Below are 13,160 nucleotides of genomic sequence, written 5' to 3' on the forward strand. Positions count from 1 at the left end.
GGTACAGTGACAGCTTTTGCCTGTCCCTGTGGTTCTCCACTGGCCCTTCTGTGAGGTAGATCTCTCTCGGAGATCCCGGTGGTACTGGGCTACCCCTTAGGCTTCCCTGCTCTCTCCCTCCCCAGCAGTGGGTGACGCCACCCTTCTAGGGCTTTACATCTCTGAGACCCCAGGCCTCCACCTTGGTGGCGGTTTCACCCAAATTCTATGCTGTGTTGCCAGCTAAGCCCCAAACCCCTCATTCTCATGCTCCTCTGCAGGCCTGGAAGCGGAGATTCATTTTCACTGTGGAGCTGACAAGACTCCCAGAGCTGGCCCCTCCTCTCTTGGGTTTGAGGTCATCCTTCAAGAGGATGAGCAGGGGACACTATGGATAGTCCAAACTTCTAAACAACTTACTTTCTGATTAAGCTTCAGATTCATTGACACATGGGCAACCTAATCCAGAGACAAGGTCTAGTCAGGTCTTTCCCTAGGTGGTAGAGCCTTGGATCTAAAGTATGCTATGACACCCCCATGTGCTGCCTTCCTTTGTCCCACCTGTCCCCTGGGCTCCCAGCAGTAAATTGTTAGCTGTAAAGGAATAGGCCATGATAGGGAACTTCTGATTTTCTGTGACCAAGGTCCTCTCAATGTGACTCCAAGAGAGCTGTCACCTCTCCATACTCCCGAGTCTCCCACTGCACACACCTCACCTGCACAGGTGGCAGAGCACAGAGCAAGGAGCTTCCTCTCTGACGAGCCTCTCTCTGCCTTTCCTCCACGAGTTCCCCATGCTCTGCCTGCCCAGGCTACATTTAGCCTTGGCATCTCTATCTGCTGGCAGAGACCGCCTTCCCAACAGGGGCTGACTGTCTGTCTCTGTGCCCGGCAAATTGCAGTGTCACCCAAGCCTTCCTGAGCCAGGAGAAAACTTGCCCCCTAAGCCCAGGGCACAGGCCCTCCCCTGCAGAACCGCATGTTCCCTTATTTATGAGAGGCAGGCTGGGACAGGCCCCTCAGGCAGGCAGGGGAGCCAGGCACTGAGAAAAGTGTGGGACTGCCCGGATCCTGTCCCTGCCAGCAGAGAACCGGCTAGGGAGGGTGGGACAGCACCCTTACAGGGGCAGACCTGGGTCAGCACAGTGATGAAGCAGCAGGAGTGTACATCCTGCCTGCCTGCCAGGAAGACAAGGAGAGAACCCTGGAGCCCAGGGACTCCAGATGGATCTAAGGATAAGGAGAGTGCAGAGTCCCAGCAACATTAGGGCCTGAGAGACCCTCAGGGTCCAGCCTCAGGTGTAGCTCTGGATCCCACTTTCCTGAGACCTCTGAGACCCCAGTGAACCAAGATGCCTCTACCTGCCACATCTGAGGATTATTATTACCTCTTTCTTATGCCAAAAGGTGTCCTTTGCCAAGACCCGCCCCCCACACTTGATCCTGGTCTCGTGCACCCTTGGGTGGGAGACCTTCCTCCAAGTCTCATTGCTGCTCCTTGAATTCTCTACCTTGTCCTGCTACAAATAACATCACAGTGTGGGTGACCATGAGGAGTTGGCTGGCTCTGGGCCTCCTAAGCATGAACTCTTTCACCCTCTGTGGACACACCCCCTTCCCTGCCTATCCAGTGTGCAAGAAAGTGAGAGAAACTTTGGCCTAGGGAAGTGGAAATCTGTAGCATCTAATTAGGCTGCAATGAGGAGATGCTCACTTAGGCAGAGGGGCCTCCAGGGCTCTGCTTAATGAAGGAAACTAGTTGATAGAGGAGAGCTGTGGGCAGGCACAAGTCCAAGGAGAAAGACCTATCCAGGAAGGGTGGAATAGACAGGCAGGCCATTCTCACCGCATTGGTGGGGCCATCATCAACGCAGTAAGGTCTGTCGAGGGAATGTGGGGGGAGATGTTTGGGAAGAGGCCAACTTCCAGAGGCAGGGGCAAAGCTAAAAGGGGGAGCCTTCTGCTCATCTCTTCTCCCATTCCCTTCCTGTCCCCTATCTCCTGTTCCCCTTCCCAGTCCTTATTCCAACAGTGTCCTGGCTCTCCTTTACATCCTTGGGGCACAGGCAGAGCAATGGCAGCTTGGCTATGCCTACCATTAGTCCACCCAAGTGTGCATATGCAAGGAATCTGGTCTTTTAATCTGTCCCTAAAAAGTAGAGGAGATCACAGCATGTAAAGACACTGTGACATGTAAAGCATGTGTGTAAGTCCATGGCTTTATCCAGAGCACTTTCTGAGCCCCAGAAAACATCAGATGCAGGAAGAATTGGGAGCTGTGAACAGAACCTTGTCGAGCCCTCGAAGACTTAGTCTCCCCATATGTAAGAAGGGAACACCCAGATTGGCCCTGAGGCTCCATGCCCTGGAGTACATGTCTCCAGCACATGGGAGGTACTTGGCATACATTTGTGGAAGGGACTAAACAAAAGTCTCTTGGAGAGGCTACAAAGGGCCCCTTAGTGGCAAGGTTGAGTGGACGGTAGGAAAGAGCCACAGATTTAGACTGGTACCCTGGCACACTGAAGCCACCAGGCAGGCGCTCTCCCAGGTACCTGAGGTTGGAGTTCACACTGCTGTTCTAGTGGGGTCCCCAGATGGGCTCACTTATAAACAGTGGGGATGTATTTGGCCAGTCGTAGAGGCTGGCAACTCCAAGATCAAGGGTCTCAGGGCTTTTTCAATGCCATGTGTCCTCATGACCTGCTAGCACCATTGCAGTGGGGAGGTGGGGACCAGTGGACTTTGGGAGACACATTCAAACCATAACTTGAAACAGTGACAGTCTGCCACTTTTATGGACAGCAGAGGCAGTCGAGAATGAGAGACGTGGCCATGTGACTTCCTAAGGGGCCTGGCACACTTCCCCAAGAAAAAAAGATACAAAGAAACCCAGCCATAGTTGTGTGTCACAGAGTTAGAACATGTGTACTGTGGCTGTATGCACCCTGTCTGTGTTGCCTTGACAGTTCAAATCTCCGCCCATATCCAGGGGTCATCCATCGTACCACCTGCACTCCAGAAAAGACTGGCCTGAGGGACCGTCTTCTCACCCAGCTTGCACACGCATTGGTGGTTCTTTAAAGTGATCACTCTGTGACCACTGATAAGCTCTGGCAGCCTCGGCTCACACCTTTCTCCCTCTTTCCTCTCCCAAACCAGAAAGAACTCACGGCTACAGTTCAACAAAGTGAAGGTGGAGGATGCTGGGGAGTACGTCTGTGAGGCTGAGAACGTCCTCGGGAAGGACACTGTGCGGGGCCGGCTCCACGTCAACAGCGGTAGGTGTTCCCCCAAGAAAGAAAAGGGTCCTGGGGGACTTGGCATAGTGGATCAGCTGCCCCTTGGCCCTCAGGAGACAAGCACGCGATCTTGTACTCAACCTCCCCTCCCTCCCGTTGCTGCATATCAAACCCAAGATCTCAGCTGAATCAGAGAAATGCAGTCAAAGCATAAATGTTTAGTTTTGTTATCTGGGCCTGGAAGAGCCGCCAGCTCTCACTTTAAATACCCTGAAAACTAAATATTTTGAAATCAAGAGGTAGGGGTTGGGGAAGGATATTTTTAGAAGGCAATTATGAGAGGCCGGGCTGTTGGAGCGAGGCTGGGGGAGAGACAGGCCTGGGGTGGGTGTGAGCTGCCTGCCTGTTGCCAGCTGCATTGTTCAACACCTGAGCCAGACTTGGAGGGTGGGAGGCTTGAGTGCTGAGGCCTGTGGGCAGCCTCCATTTAGGGAATAACAGACCTGTCTCACAGACTCTACTCCTGCTTTTAAGACCCACAAAGGAGGGCCTCAGGATTGTTTGTCTTACTAGCTCACAGTGTCTGATGCAGTATCAGAATAGAGAACACCTTTCTGCTGGGTTGGCCCTGGTTTGGGACCTAGAAAGTCACTTTTCCTCCCTGCCTGAGCTGGGCATCCACAGACTGAGCCTACCATGTAAGGTTTGCTGTTCAAGTCCTGTCCCCGGACCTGACCCTGTATTTGTTGCCCCAGTTACATTGCCCAGCCTCGAGTGCCTGCACCTAAAGAGAAACCTGCAGCATTACCTAGACCCCCAGTCAGCCCAGATCCTGTCTGCCCTATGCTGATGAGAGCTATCTCATCCCCCAGCCTCAGGCTTCTTGGGTTCTCATGCCCACTGTATCACAGAGGTCTAAGTCTAGATCTTTCTCACACCCATTCTTCCGTCTCATCCCTACCTCAAAGGCAGCCATGGCTTAGACTTTGCCCTCACTCACATGCGTCAGCGAAGTGGCCTTCTATAGTGCCTTTTGGAAGCCAAACCCTTCCCATGGGTCCTCAGCACAAGCACTTTCTCCTCTCCCCCCTCTGGCCCCCACCCCACCCATATCCTTTCAAACCACAGGCAGCCTTGACCTTTAACCTTCTGCTCATTACAGTGTCACTCTGGATCCAAACCCAATCCCAGGCTATCTCTTGACCCACCATGGTCCGGTGGCATCTCTTGAATGCCTTAAGCCCCACACTGTGGCTGGATTTGCTCTGTGCTCTGGCCACCCAGTACAAGGAGGAGCCTCAGGAAAGCACAGAGAACAGGGTTGATGCAGTCCCCTGGGACTTCTGGTCACATCTACTATTTACTGAGCCAGATTCTGTTTTCTCTCATGGACCCTTCTTTAGGAGAGGCCCAGAACGGTCGCATGTTTTGCACAAACAGCTTTTTACTAATAGAGCACTTACGGTGTGGAAGTCATTAGTGAACTTAGTCGTAGCACTCCATGGACCTGATTACTACCCTGGCCTTAGGGGCCTAGCACAATGCCTGCCTCACAATAGGTAACTGCTAAATGTTATATTAAAGAAATTACAACCTACAGTTAGGAATGTAGTTCAGTGGTAGAGTTCTTGCCTAGCATGTGCAAGGCCTGAATTTCACTCTCTTTGTTTGTTTGCCTGTTTGTTTATTGAGAAAGGGTCTCTCTCTCTCTCTCTCTCTCTCTCTCCTTAGCCCTGACTGTCTGGAAACTCACTGTGCAGACCAGACTGGCCTTGAACTCACAGAGATCCACTTGCCTCTGCCTCTGCCTCCCAAGTGTTGAGATTAAAGGCATGTGCTGATATATCCAGATTTCAATATGATTTTTTTTTTATTTAAAAAAAGAGAGGGCTATCCCAAGGCCTTTGTGGCCTCCCCTATTTCCTGGCTGGAGAAGGGTGACAGAGGTGGGTACTTGGATGGGACCACCCTCGAGCTGTTCCAAAGTGGGAGGAGTACCTGGGCTGAGCATCTGCCATCTCTGTCCTAGTGAGCAGGCAGCCTCTGATCCACCTTAGACTCTGGGTTTCCCATTTTATTAATGAAGACTCTCTGGGTTAGAATTGACAAGTATCTAACCTAAGCCAACCTTAGAGAGTTCATTTATTGGCTCATGAAACCAAGAAATCCAAAGGTCATCTAGCTCCAAATGGAGCAGAGTTCAAGCACTGGAAATAGGTTGGTTCCTTGTTTCCTACTTCTCATATTGAGGGAGTGGAGCAGAAAGAGAAGGCACCTGCCTCAGAGAGTTCTAACCCAGCCAGCCCCCATCCCTATGTTCTCCTGGGGCAGGCACGAGAATGGCTTCTTACTCATCCTGTTGAGGTCACATGCACACTTGGCCTGGTTACTGTGGTGGGTGGGGCACCGTCTTTACCAGGCTTATCTGTGTGTAAGACTGTAAAGAGGCAGAGCACCCTGAGAAATGGCTCTGTAGGACCACCATCTCACAATGTGAGGCAAACAGAACAGGGAAGTGTTCTCGCATAGAACGTCACAGCTGTGCCCTCTCTGATGCACAGGGCCAGGGTGTTGAGGGTCTTACTCACTAGTAAGTCCCAGCCCAACCTGAAAACACCCGTCTCAGCCTGCAGCATGCCGTATTTTGACAGGAATGCTTGGGAAGCAGACAGTGCACCTTTGGACTGAGCATAGGGTTTCATGCAGAACTGGAATCGCAGCTGCCCACAGGCTTCAGTGTGTCTTGTGGCTGCAGCCTGGCATGAGAGCAGAAGATAGAAAGAGCTTGGAGATTTGCAGAGATCCCAGCTCTATGCCCCACAGCTTTCCCCTCATAGCCTGAGCTATGTGGTCTTAACCTTCTTCTAAACTCCTGAAATTATCATGACCATTTTCCCAAGCAGAGATGCATGGATTTCTTGTTTACCAGTGAAATGCAGCAGACCTGCAGCAACCACGCCCTGAGGAGGGGGTGGAGGGCAGGCAGCAAGCGGGCAGCTCTACCTGCCCCCAATGACTCATCCCAAGGTGGGTTGGCATGGCCCGCCCAGCCCCAGGGGGGGGGGGAGCAGGGCCACAGGATGGGGCATCGAAGGGCATCGTCCCACTCTTGGATGGCTACCTACCTCTCCATTAGGGTGGAGCTATAGTCCTTCCCAGATCAGAGCAGGCCCTCCAGAAGTGACAGTTCTGGGTCTCATAGGAGTTTCTAGGGCTGACAGGGAAAAGGAATGTGCAGACATGGGCAGAGCTTGTAACAAAACCGTCTGCATGGTGCAATCCTCTTCCACCTTACCAAAGCCAGAAGCCCATCCCAAGTGAAAGGGAACTTGAGACTGCCCCAGGATACAGAGGACAGGGCAGGCAGGTTTGACATGAGGTGTCACAGGACTGTGGGCATGTGGTAGAGACCTCTGGTCAGGGGATAGCTGGTGGAACACATCTATGCATGCACACACGAGTATATACCTTCACACAAGTTGTATTCGGCGTGGCCCTGCTCTAAGATCAGAGAGGCACAACCCCAGTTAACCAGCACAGGACCTCAGATGACAGGAAGGTAAAGCCCCGGGTCTGAAAGCGTGTGCCTCTCCCAACAAAGTGGAGGTGGGGGGATGGACACCTAGAAGGGAGCCATTTGCACAGCAAGGTGAGCGCTGGATAGCTCAAAGCAATGGACCTTACAGAGAGGAAGAAGTTTGCTCCAAAGAGAAGTCAGCTGCAGCCTGCATGGCAGGGAGGAACTCAGTGTTCGCTCTTGGCCATTTCATCTTCCTCCGAAGGCCTGGGACAGCTTGCACCAAGACACTCATAGCAACTGCTCCCAGAGTTTTCCCCTTCTGGGCATGGTTTTAATTAATTTTTAGATATAATTTTCATACCATAAAATTTGCCCTTTTAAAGTATGATTCAGTGGTTTTCAGTATAGTCACTGACTTATGTAACCATCCCCACCCCCACTAATTCTAGGACATTTTCATCATCACACCAGGAGCTCCTCCCTCCAGTGCCACAAGCATGGCTCTTGCTCTCTGCCCCTGCAGATTAACTTATAGTAGACATTTTATATAATTATAACCGGCCTTCACATACTTTAAGGCCCATCCATGTTATAGCATGTATGAGTGTATTCCTTTTATGATAGAATGATATATTCTGGTGTGTGAATGCACTGTATTTTATTCACCCATTCAGCGGGTTTGAATTGTTGACTCATTTGGACCCTCTCCACAGCGGGCTGATGAATAACGCTTCCGCAGACATTCATGTTTAGGTGTTTGTAAGCACACACATTTTTCAGTCTTGAGGATACACCCAAGAGTGGAATTTCTTGAGTACATGGTAACTCTGAGAATTTTAATTTTTTTATTTTGCAGAACTCCTTGACTAGATGCCTAAGCAGCCAGCCCACCGTACCTTCCCTCCCACGGTGCCTGCCCCAGGGTTCTGTGCCTCCACATCCTCTCTGCAAACTTCTTTTCCCACTCCACCATTCTTAGTAGGTGTGAAGTAGTATTTCATTGTGGCTTTGAGGAGACAGTGTCTTTCAGAAAAGATATCCGTGTCCAGGCTAAGGACACGAGACTACACTCAGGGAAGCAGCAGAGCGCCATGTCCCAAGAATCAGAGAAGGGCTTGCTCATTCACTCTGTCAACAAATGCTAAGCACCTACCTTACTTGACCATTCTGTGTCAAGCATTTGTCTAGATGGTGGGGTTCCGTGAAATACAACAGATGTGGCCATGCCCCAGGGAGCTAGGGTTCTAGTGTGGGAGCACACTTGGTTCCTTAATCAGCTTAGAATAAATACTACTAGCAGAAAGAACGTGGGGGATGTAGCTAGCCATCTTGAGAAGCCCCAGAGAGGCTGTACTGAGGCACTGATATTCTAAAGGTCCTGGCCAGCAGGGTACCTGACTACACCTGAAATGAGTGTAGTCAAATACATTGAGAGAACAGGATAAAAAAAATAACAGAAAGGTAATGAGACCCAGATTAGACCTGATGAGGAGCTGGGGGCTTTATTTTGACTACAAAGGGACCCCACTAAAGGGCTGTCATGGATAGGAAGGGTTGACACAATTTACATATTTTAAAGACCACCATGGCAGCTTTCGAGGAAAGAGTGAAGGCAAGTGTGAGTCAGGAGGACCAGTAAGTAAGGTCACTCGAGGAAGATGTGGCAGTGAATTGGACCAGGGAGGGCAGCAGGAGGTGATGGAAGTGACAGTCCCTGGAGGTGTGTATATGGCAGTAAAGAATAAAGAAGAAATGAAAGATTCTCTCTAGGACCTTGGGGCTCACACACATAGGGAATACTAGAGAAGAGGTTGAGACAGATAACTGGGAGGCCAGTTTGGACATACTGGATTTGTGGTAGCTGCCAACCATCCTGGTGGAGAGGTCCAGAGAGCAGGATTCTCCCACCTTTGCTTCTCCAAGTGTGAGAGAACAGTGGCAAAGTACAGATGTGTTCACAGGGGAATAAGAACCTGTGAGGGCCAGACACCATGTAAGGACACCATGGCCTGACACCTTCTGTGGGGCACACACCTCCCTGTGCTGTTGGCTTCACCACCTGTACAGCTGTCTAAAGTAGCTTGGGAAGGCCTTACTCTGTCAGAAGTGGTGGGGAAGCCTGTGGCCACGCTTCCCTGACATCGGTGACTACCTCCCCCGCTTTGCTCTCCTTTGCCTTTCTGGAGCGCTGGCATCAGCCCCATACTACAGTATTGGCAACCCAGACTCAGTGTACCACAACTAGGTGGCCTCCATCTCTCTTCTATGATCCCTTACACCCCAGCATCCTCACTGCTGAACACTGCTCAGTCAACCTAGCAGAATAACAATGAAAACGGGACAGCAGGAGGTCTCTGCCACCATTGCTGCAGAGGAGCCATGCTGGGCCTGGTAGGTCCAGGCCAAGATTCCTTAGGTTTAGCCAAGGCCCCTGGGAAGCCCCAAGCTGTGGTCCACATTCATCTGCTCACATCGAGCCTTGGTGCTGACATGTTGTTTCACAAGGGACAGGGTATCTGGCAGGAATACACAACTGCAGCTCTAGACAGGCACTCTGCCATTGTCTTTCTTCAACCCTCCTACGAGGTGTAACCAAAGGGCAAGACAACCTCTAAGCCCTATACTCCAGGATCTGCCCAGTGCTGGACTTTATAACTTGCAGACTTGGTCACCGCAGTCCTGTCTCTTCTCTGTCCCTTCCTTAGTTTCCTGGGTCTCTATGACCCAGAATTGGAGCAAACACTAGTAAAAGCTTCCTTTGCCTGGCCAGCATGTGGGTCCCAGCTGGGTTTGTGGTGGAGCCCTAGAGGAGACCTCAGCAGGGGTGGGGCCTGAGATGCCAACTCTGCAACAGGCATGGGGCTGAGAGGAGGGTGGGAGCTGGCCTGCCGAGCTTTATCTGTGAGCTCCTCAGACATATACAGAGGCAGTGCTGTGTGTACTCTCCAGTCCTCCACGCTCCATCTGTCTCCCTACATGTCTAAACATTGAGGGTGCCAAGCGCCTGCCTGCTCCATCCTCCTCCTCTTGCCTCCTCCCTACTGCCAATGGGAGCAGTGGAGGCTGCCACCCCAGGGGAGATAAGAGTAGCCAAGGTGGAGTGGGACACTTCAATCAGAGGCCACCGCTGGTGAGGAGTGAGAGACCCTCAAAGCCCCAGAGCAGGAATAGGGAAAAGGGACTCCTTCTTGACAAAACATCTTGGAATGCCACTGTGGGTCATTGCCTTGCAAAAGAAGGTTTTGTATTTAAAGTTAGCTTTCTGGACACTGTCCCCTGCTAAGGGAGCAGAGCACTCATTAGTCTCACTGTTTCAGGCAAGCCTGATCAATCAGATGTGCAGCCTGGGTTAGCAACCAGCCTTTCTCCCACCCGGCTTTCACATCCCAGCTGTTCTTGCCCCCCACCCCGTCCACCCCACCCCCACCCCCATCCTTCTCCTAGCTAAATCTTCTCCTGAACGTTATGATTTATAGCTTAGGCTGGCCAAGGTCTGAAGGCTCTTTCCACCAGCAACAGCTAACGAGGAGAGAACTGTCTGGTGTGGGGACATGAAGGAGACCCTGAACAATTCTAGAGACAGGACATAGCAGCCTTTGTAACATGCTAGCCCTGGAAATAAGAGGGTGGAAGCCAAGACCCCACCCCAACACACACTTTCCCAGAGCTCAGAAAATGACAGTATCCTAAAGGTGTCATTTTCACCGATTCCCCTGGTTCACCGTAAGAACCTGAGCAGTGAATACAAATGCAGGGGTTCCCCCCCCCGCCCCCCCCCCCGCCTCGATCCATTCCTCACATCAACATCTAGTCGTATAGTGGAGCCCCCCTAGGAGGAAGATGGAAGTGGAGCAGAGGTCAGGCCTTCCTCCAGTAGAGGAAGCTCTTTCTGGTCTCTTCCATCCCTCCAAGACAGTGGAAACCCCCACCCCCGGCTTTTGTAGGTTTCCCAAGAGTACAAATGAATGCAGGACCATACTGGGCAGAGGGCCTGTTGTGGCTTGCCATTTACCTTGTTGCCACCAAGAGATACCCGCTAGCCCTTTCCTACCCAGGTACTCCTGCAGATCCTGGTGACCTTCCAGTTAGGAGATAGGAACATGAAAGAACACAAAGGAAGTGATCCCTGGGCCCAGACGTGGTGTCGGTGGGTCACTAGTGCCTGTCTCTCATACCTCCAGTGAGCACCACTCTGTCATCCTGGTCGGGGCACGCCCGGAAGTGCAATGAGACAGCCAAGTCCTACTGTGTGAATGGAGGCGTGTGCTACTACATCGAGGGCATCAACCAGCTCTCCTGCAAGTAAGTGACCGGTGGGTGTGGGCGCGGGGCCAAGAGCAGGGGAAGAGATTCTGGGGCAGAAGTGGAGGGCTCTAGAAAAATGAGCTTCAAGCTCCTTGGAAGTGATCCCCACGGGGCACAGACAGGGTGCTTTGCCCACTTTCTAGTCTTTTCTGGACTCTAAAGATTTGTAAGCTCTAAGGGGTATGTGAACTCCTATAGGACCCGGTTTGCTAGGCCCCTATCACCCTGTCTCCTGGTGCCCATCTCTTACCAACACTGCAGGGAGGTGGAGATACCAGTCTAAGGCACTGGGTGTTTCTCTGTCTCTCTCTCTCTCTCTCTCTCTCTATCTCTCTATCTCTCTCTCTCTCTCTCTCTTTCTCTCTCTTTCTCTCTCTCACCTTCTCTCTCTCTCACCCTTTCTCTCTCTATCTCTGTCTCTCTCTGTCTCTATCCCCCCCCACCCCATTTTGTCTTTCTTCCCCATTTCTAAGCAACTCTCCAAATTGGTCCTTAGTGAATATGTCCTGGCTGATTCTTCTCCAGTAGTGATAAGCCTGGAAGCGCAGGACACAGGCTCCAGAGCCCTCAGCACCTGATGGTCCCATTCCTGTTGTCTAGAGGGAAAATAGGGGTTTAGAAACTGAGGAAAAAACTTAGGAAACGGGGCCTGGAGCCCAGTGCTGGCCTTAGATCTGGTGGTTCTTCCTGCCCTGTGACCAAAAGTAGCCAGTCCTGCCCTAAACACTGCTTGTGCCATTTTAACCCCAGCCCCTCTCTAGGGAAGGTGGGGACTCCAGCAATGATACCATATGGGAGAGGCCCAATGGAGGAGGGAGAGGTGGCCCCAACACGAACTCCAAGGCACTCAGAACTCAACTGCCCACACTGCAGCACTCAGGACTGTGTGAAGGAGGCCACCAGAAAGGGCTTTTTCAGTCCCAGCAGGTCTGCTGGGCAATCCTCCTGCATGTGTGTCAGGAGGTTGACACAAACTTGAAAAGCCCAACTCTGGTCAGACCTTAAGGAGGAATAGGAAGGGGTCTAGTCAACTAGGATTTCTCAGAGTAACCCATGCCAAGGGCCCCAGACCAGAGCCAGAGCCATCCCATTCCCATGACATCTGGACAAAGGCAACAAGGTGTTGCTAGTTCAGAAAGAGGGTTTTAACCAACTCCTAGGAGAAGAACCTCAGGCTTTCCTGCCTCTGCCCCTCTCCCCCAGGTCAGATCTTGCATGCCTATCACTGGCTTGGCCTTTCTAGTCATGTGAACCTGCAGAGGAGACTGGGGCTTTTAAAGAATCCTGCACAAGTCGATAGGGTCCCAGTGTCAGTGTGTCCTCCCACTCACCCACAAGAGAGCTTGGTGGCACTGCCAGGCAGAACTGTGGCTCAGGCCCCAGCTGGCCTCTTCGATGGCTTCCTCCATGGTCCCACCCTTCACCTGATGTCACCCCCTTCCCCACTCCTCCTTCCTGAACCCCTCAGGGAAGTTCCAAGAGCAATAACAGGTACTCAAGAGATATTCAAGGCCTGGCCTCAGCTTCTAAGACACAGCCACAATAGCAGCTCAGGCTCTGGAAAACATCACAGCCTTGCAACTGCTCTGAGCTCTTTGGAATAGAGATCCCAGAGCACCTCAAAGAGATGTCCTAGCCCTGACTCTCCTTCCCCTCTGCCACACCAGGCTTCTCCTCTTCTCTAGTCCCTTGGACCCCTGAACCCCACTCCCACCCCAAAGAATCCAGCATTATCACTGAAGTCAGTCCTGGTTACAGGCAGGAAGACTCTGTTCCCCAAGACAGGTACAAGAACAAAGCAGGTCCCCAGAGCCCAGGATCCAAGATGGACTGCAGTGTAAGAAAGGGAAGGTTAAGACAATGGCTCCCAGGGGAACCTGCCAGCATGACTGTGTCCCTAGGAGTTAGGGGATGCACCCTGCTACATTTGAAAGGAGCAGGAAGAGGGGCCTGAGCCCTTGTGAACACGAGGGTGCCCTGTTTCCTCCCCCAACCCAGGGCAACTCGGTTTCAAACGTGAAATTGGTACCCAGAGCCACCACTTCCCCATCTTTGCCCCCCTGGGACAGCCCCATTCAAGGCTCCCTAACCTGCTTCCCTGAACCCCTTTGTCA

The 13,160-nt window shown here is 51.9% G+C and overlaps 1 protein-coding gene across 3 annotated transcripts in view; it reads left to right on the forward strand.

Annotated features, from left to right (window-relative positions):
• Positions 1–13,160, forward strand: part of Nrg2 (neuregulin 2) — a 178,850-nt gene that overhangs the window by 146,737 nt on the left and 18,953 nt on the right. For all 3 annotated transcript variants that reach the window (XM_076912803.1, XM_076912800.1, XM_076912801.1), the window contains exons 3-4: positions 3,142–3,260; positions 10,923–11,043. In XM_076912803.1, the coding sequence (XP_076768918.1) occupies positions 3,142–3,260; positions 10,923–11,043 (240 nt within the window). The remainder of the gene's footprint in view (positions 1–3,141; positions 3,261–10,922; positions 11,044–13,160) is intronic.

This window comes from Arvicanthis niloticus, chromosome 14 (assembly GCF_011762505.2).
Source record: "Arvicanthis niloticus isolate mArvNil1 chromosome 14, mArvNil1.pat.X, whole genome shotgun sequence".
NCBI classification, from domain to species: Eukaryota; Metazoa; Chordata; class Mammalia; order Rodentia; family Muridae; genus Arvicanthis; species Arvicanthis niloticus.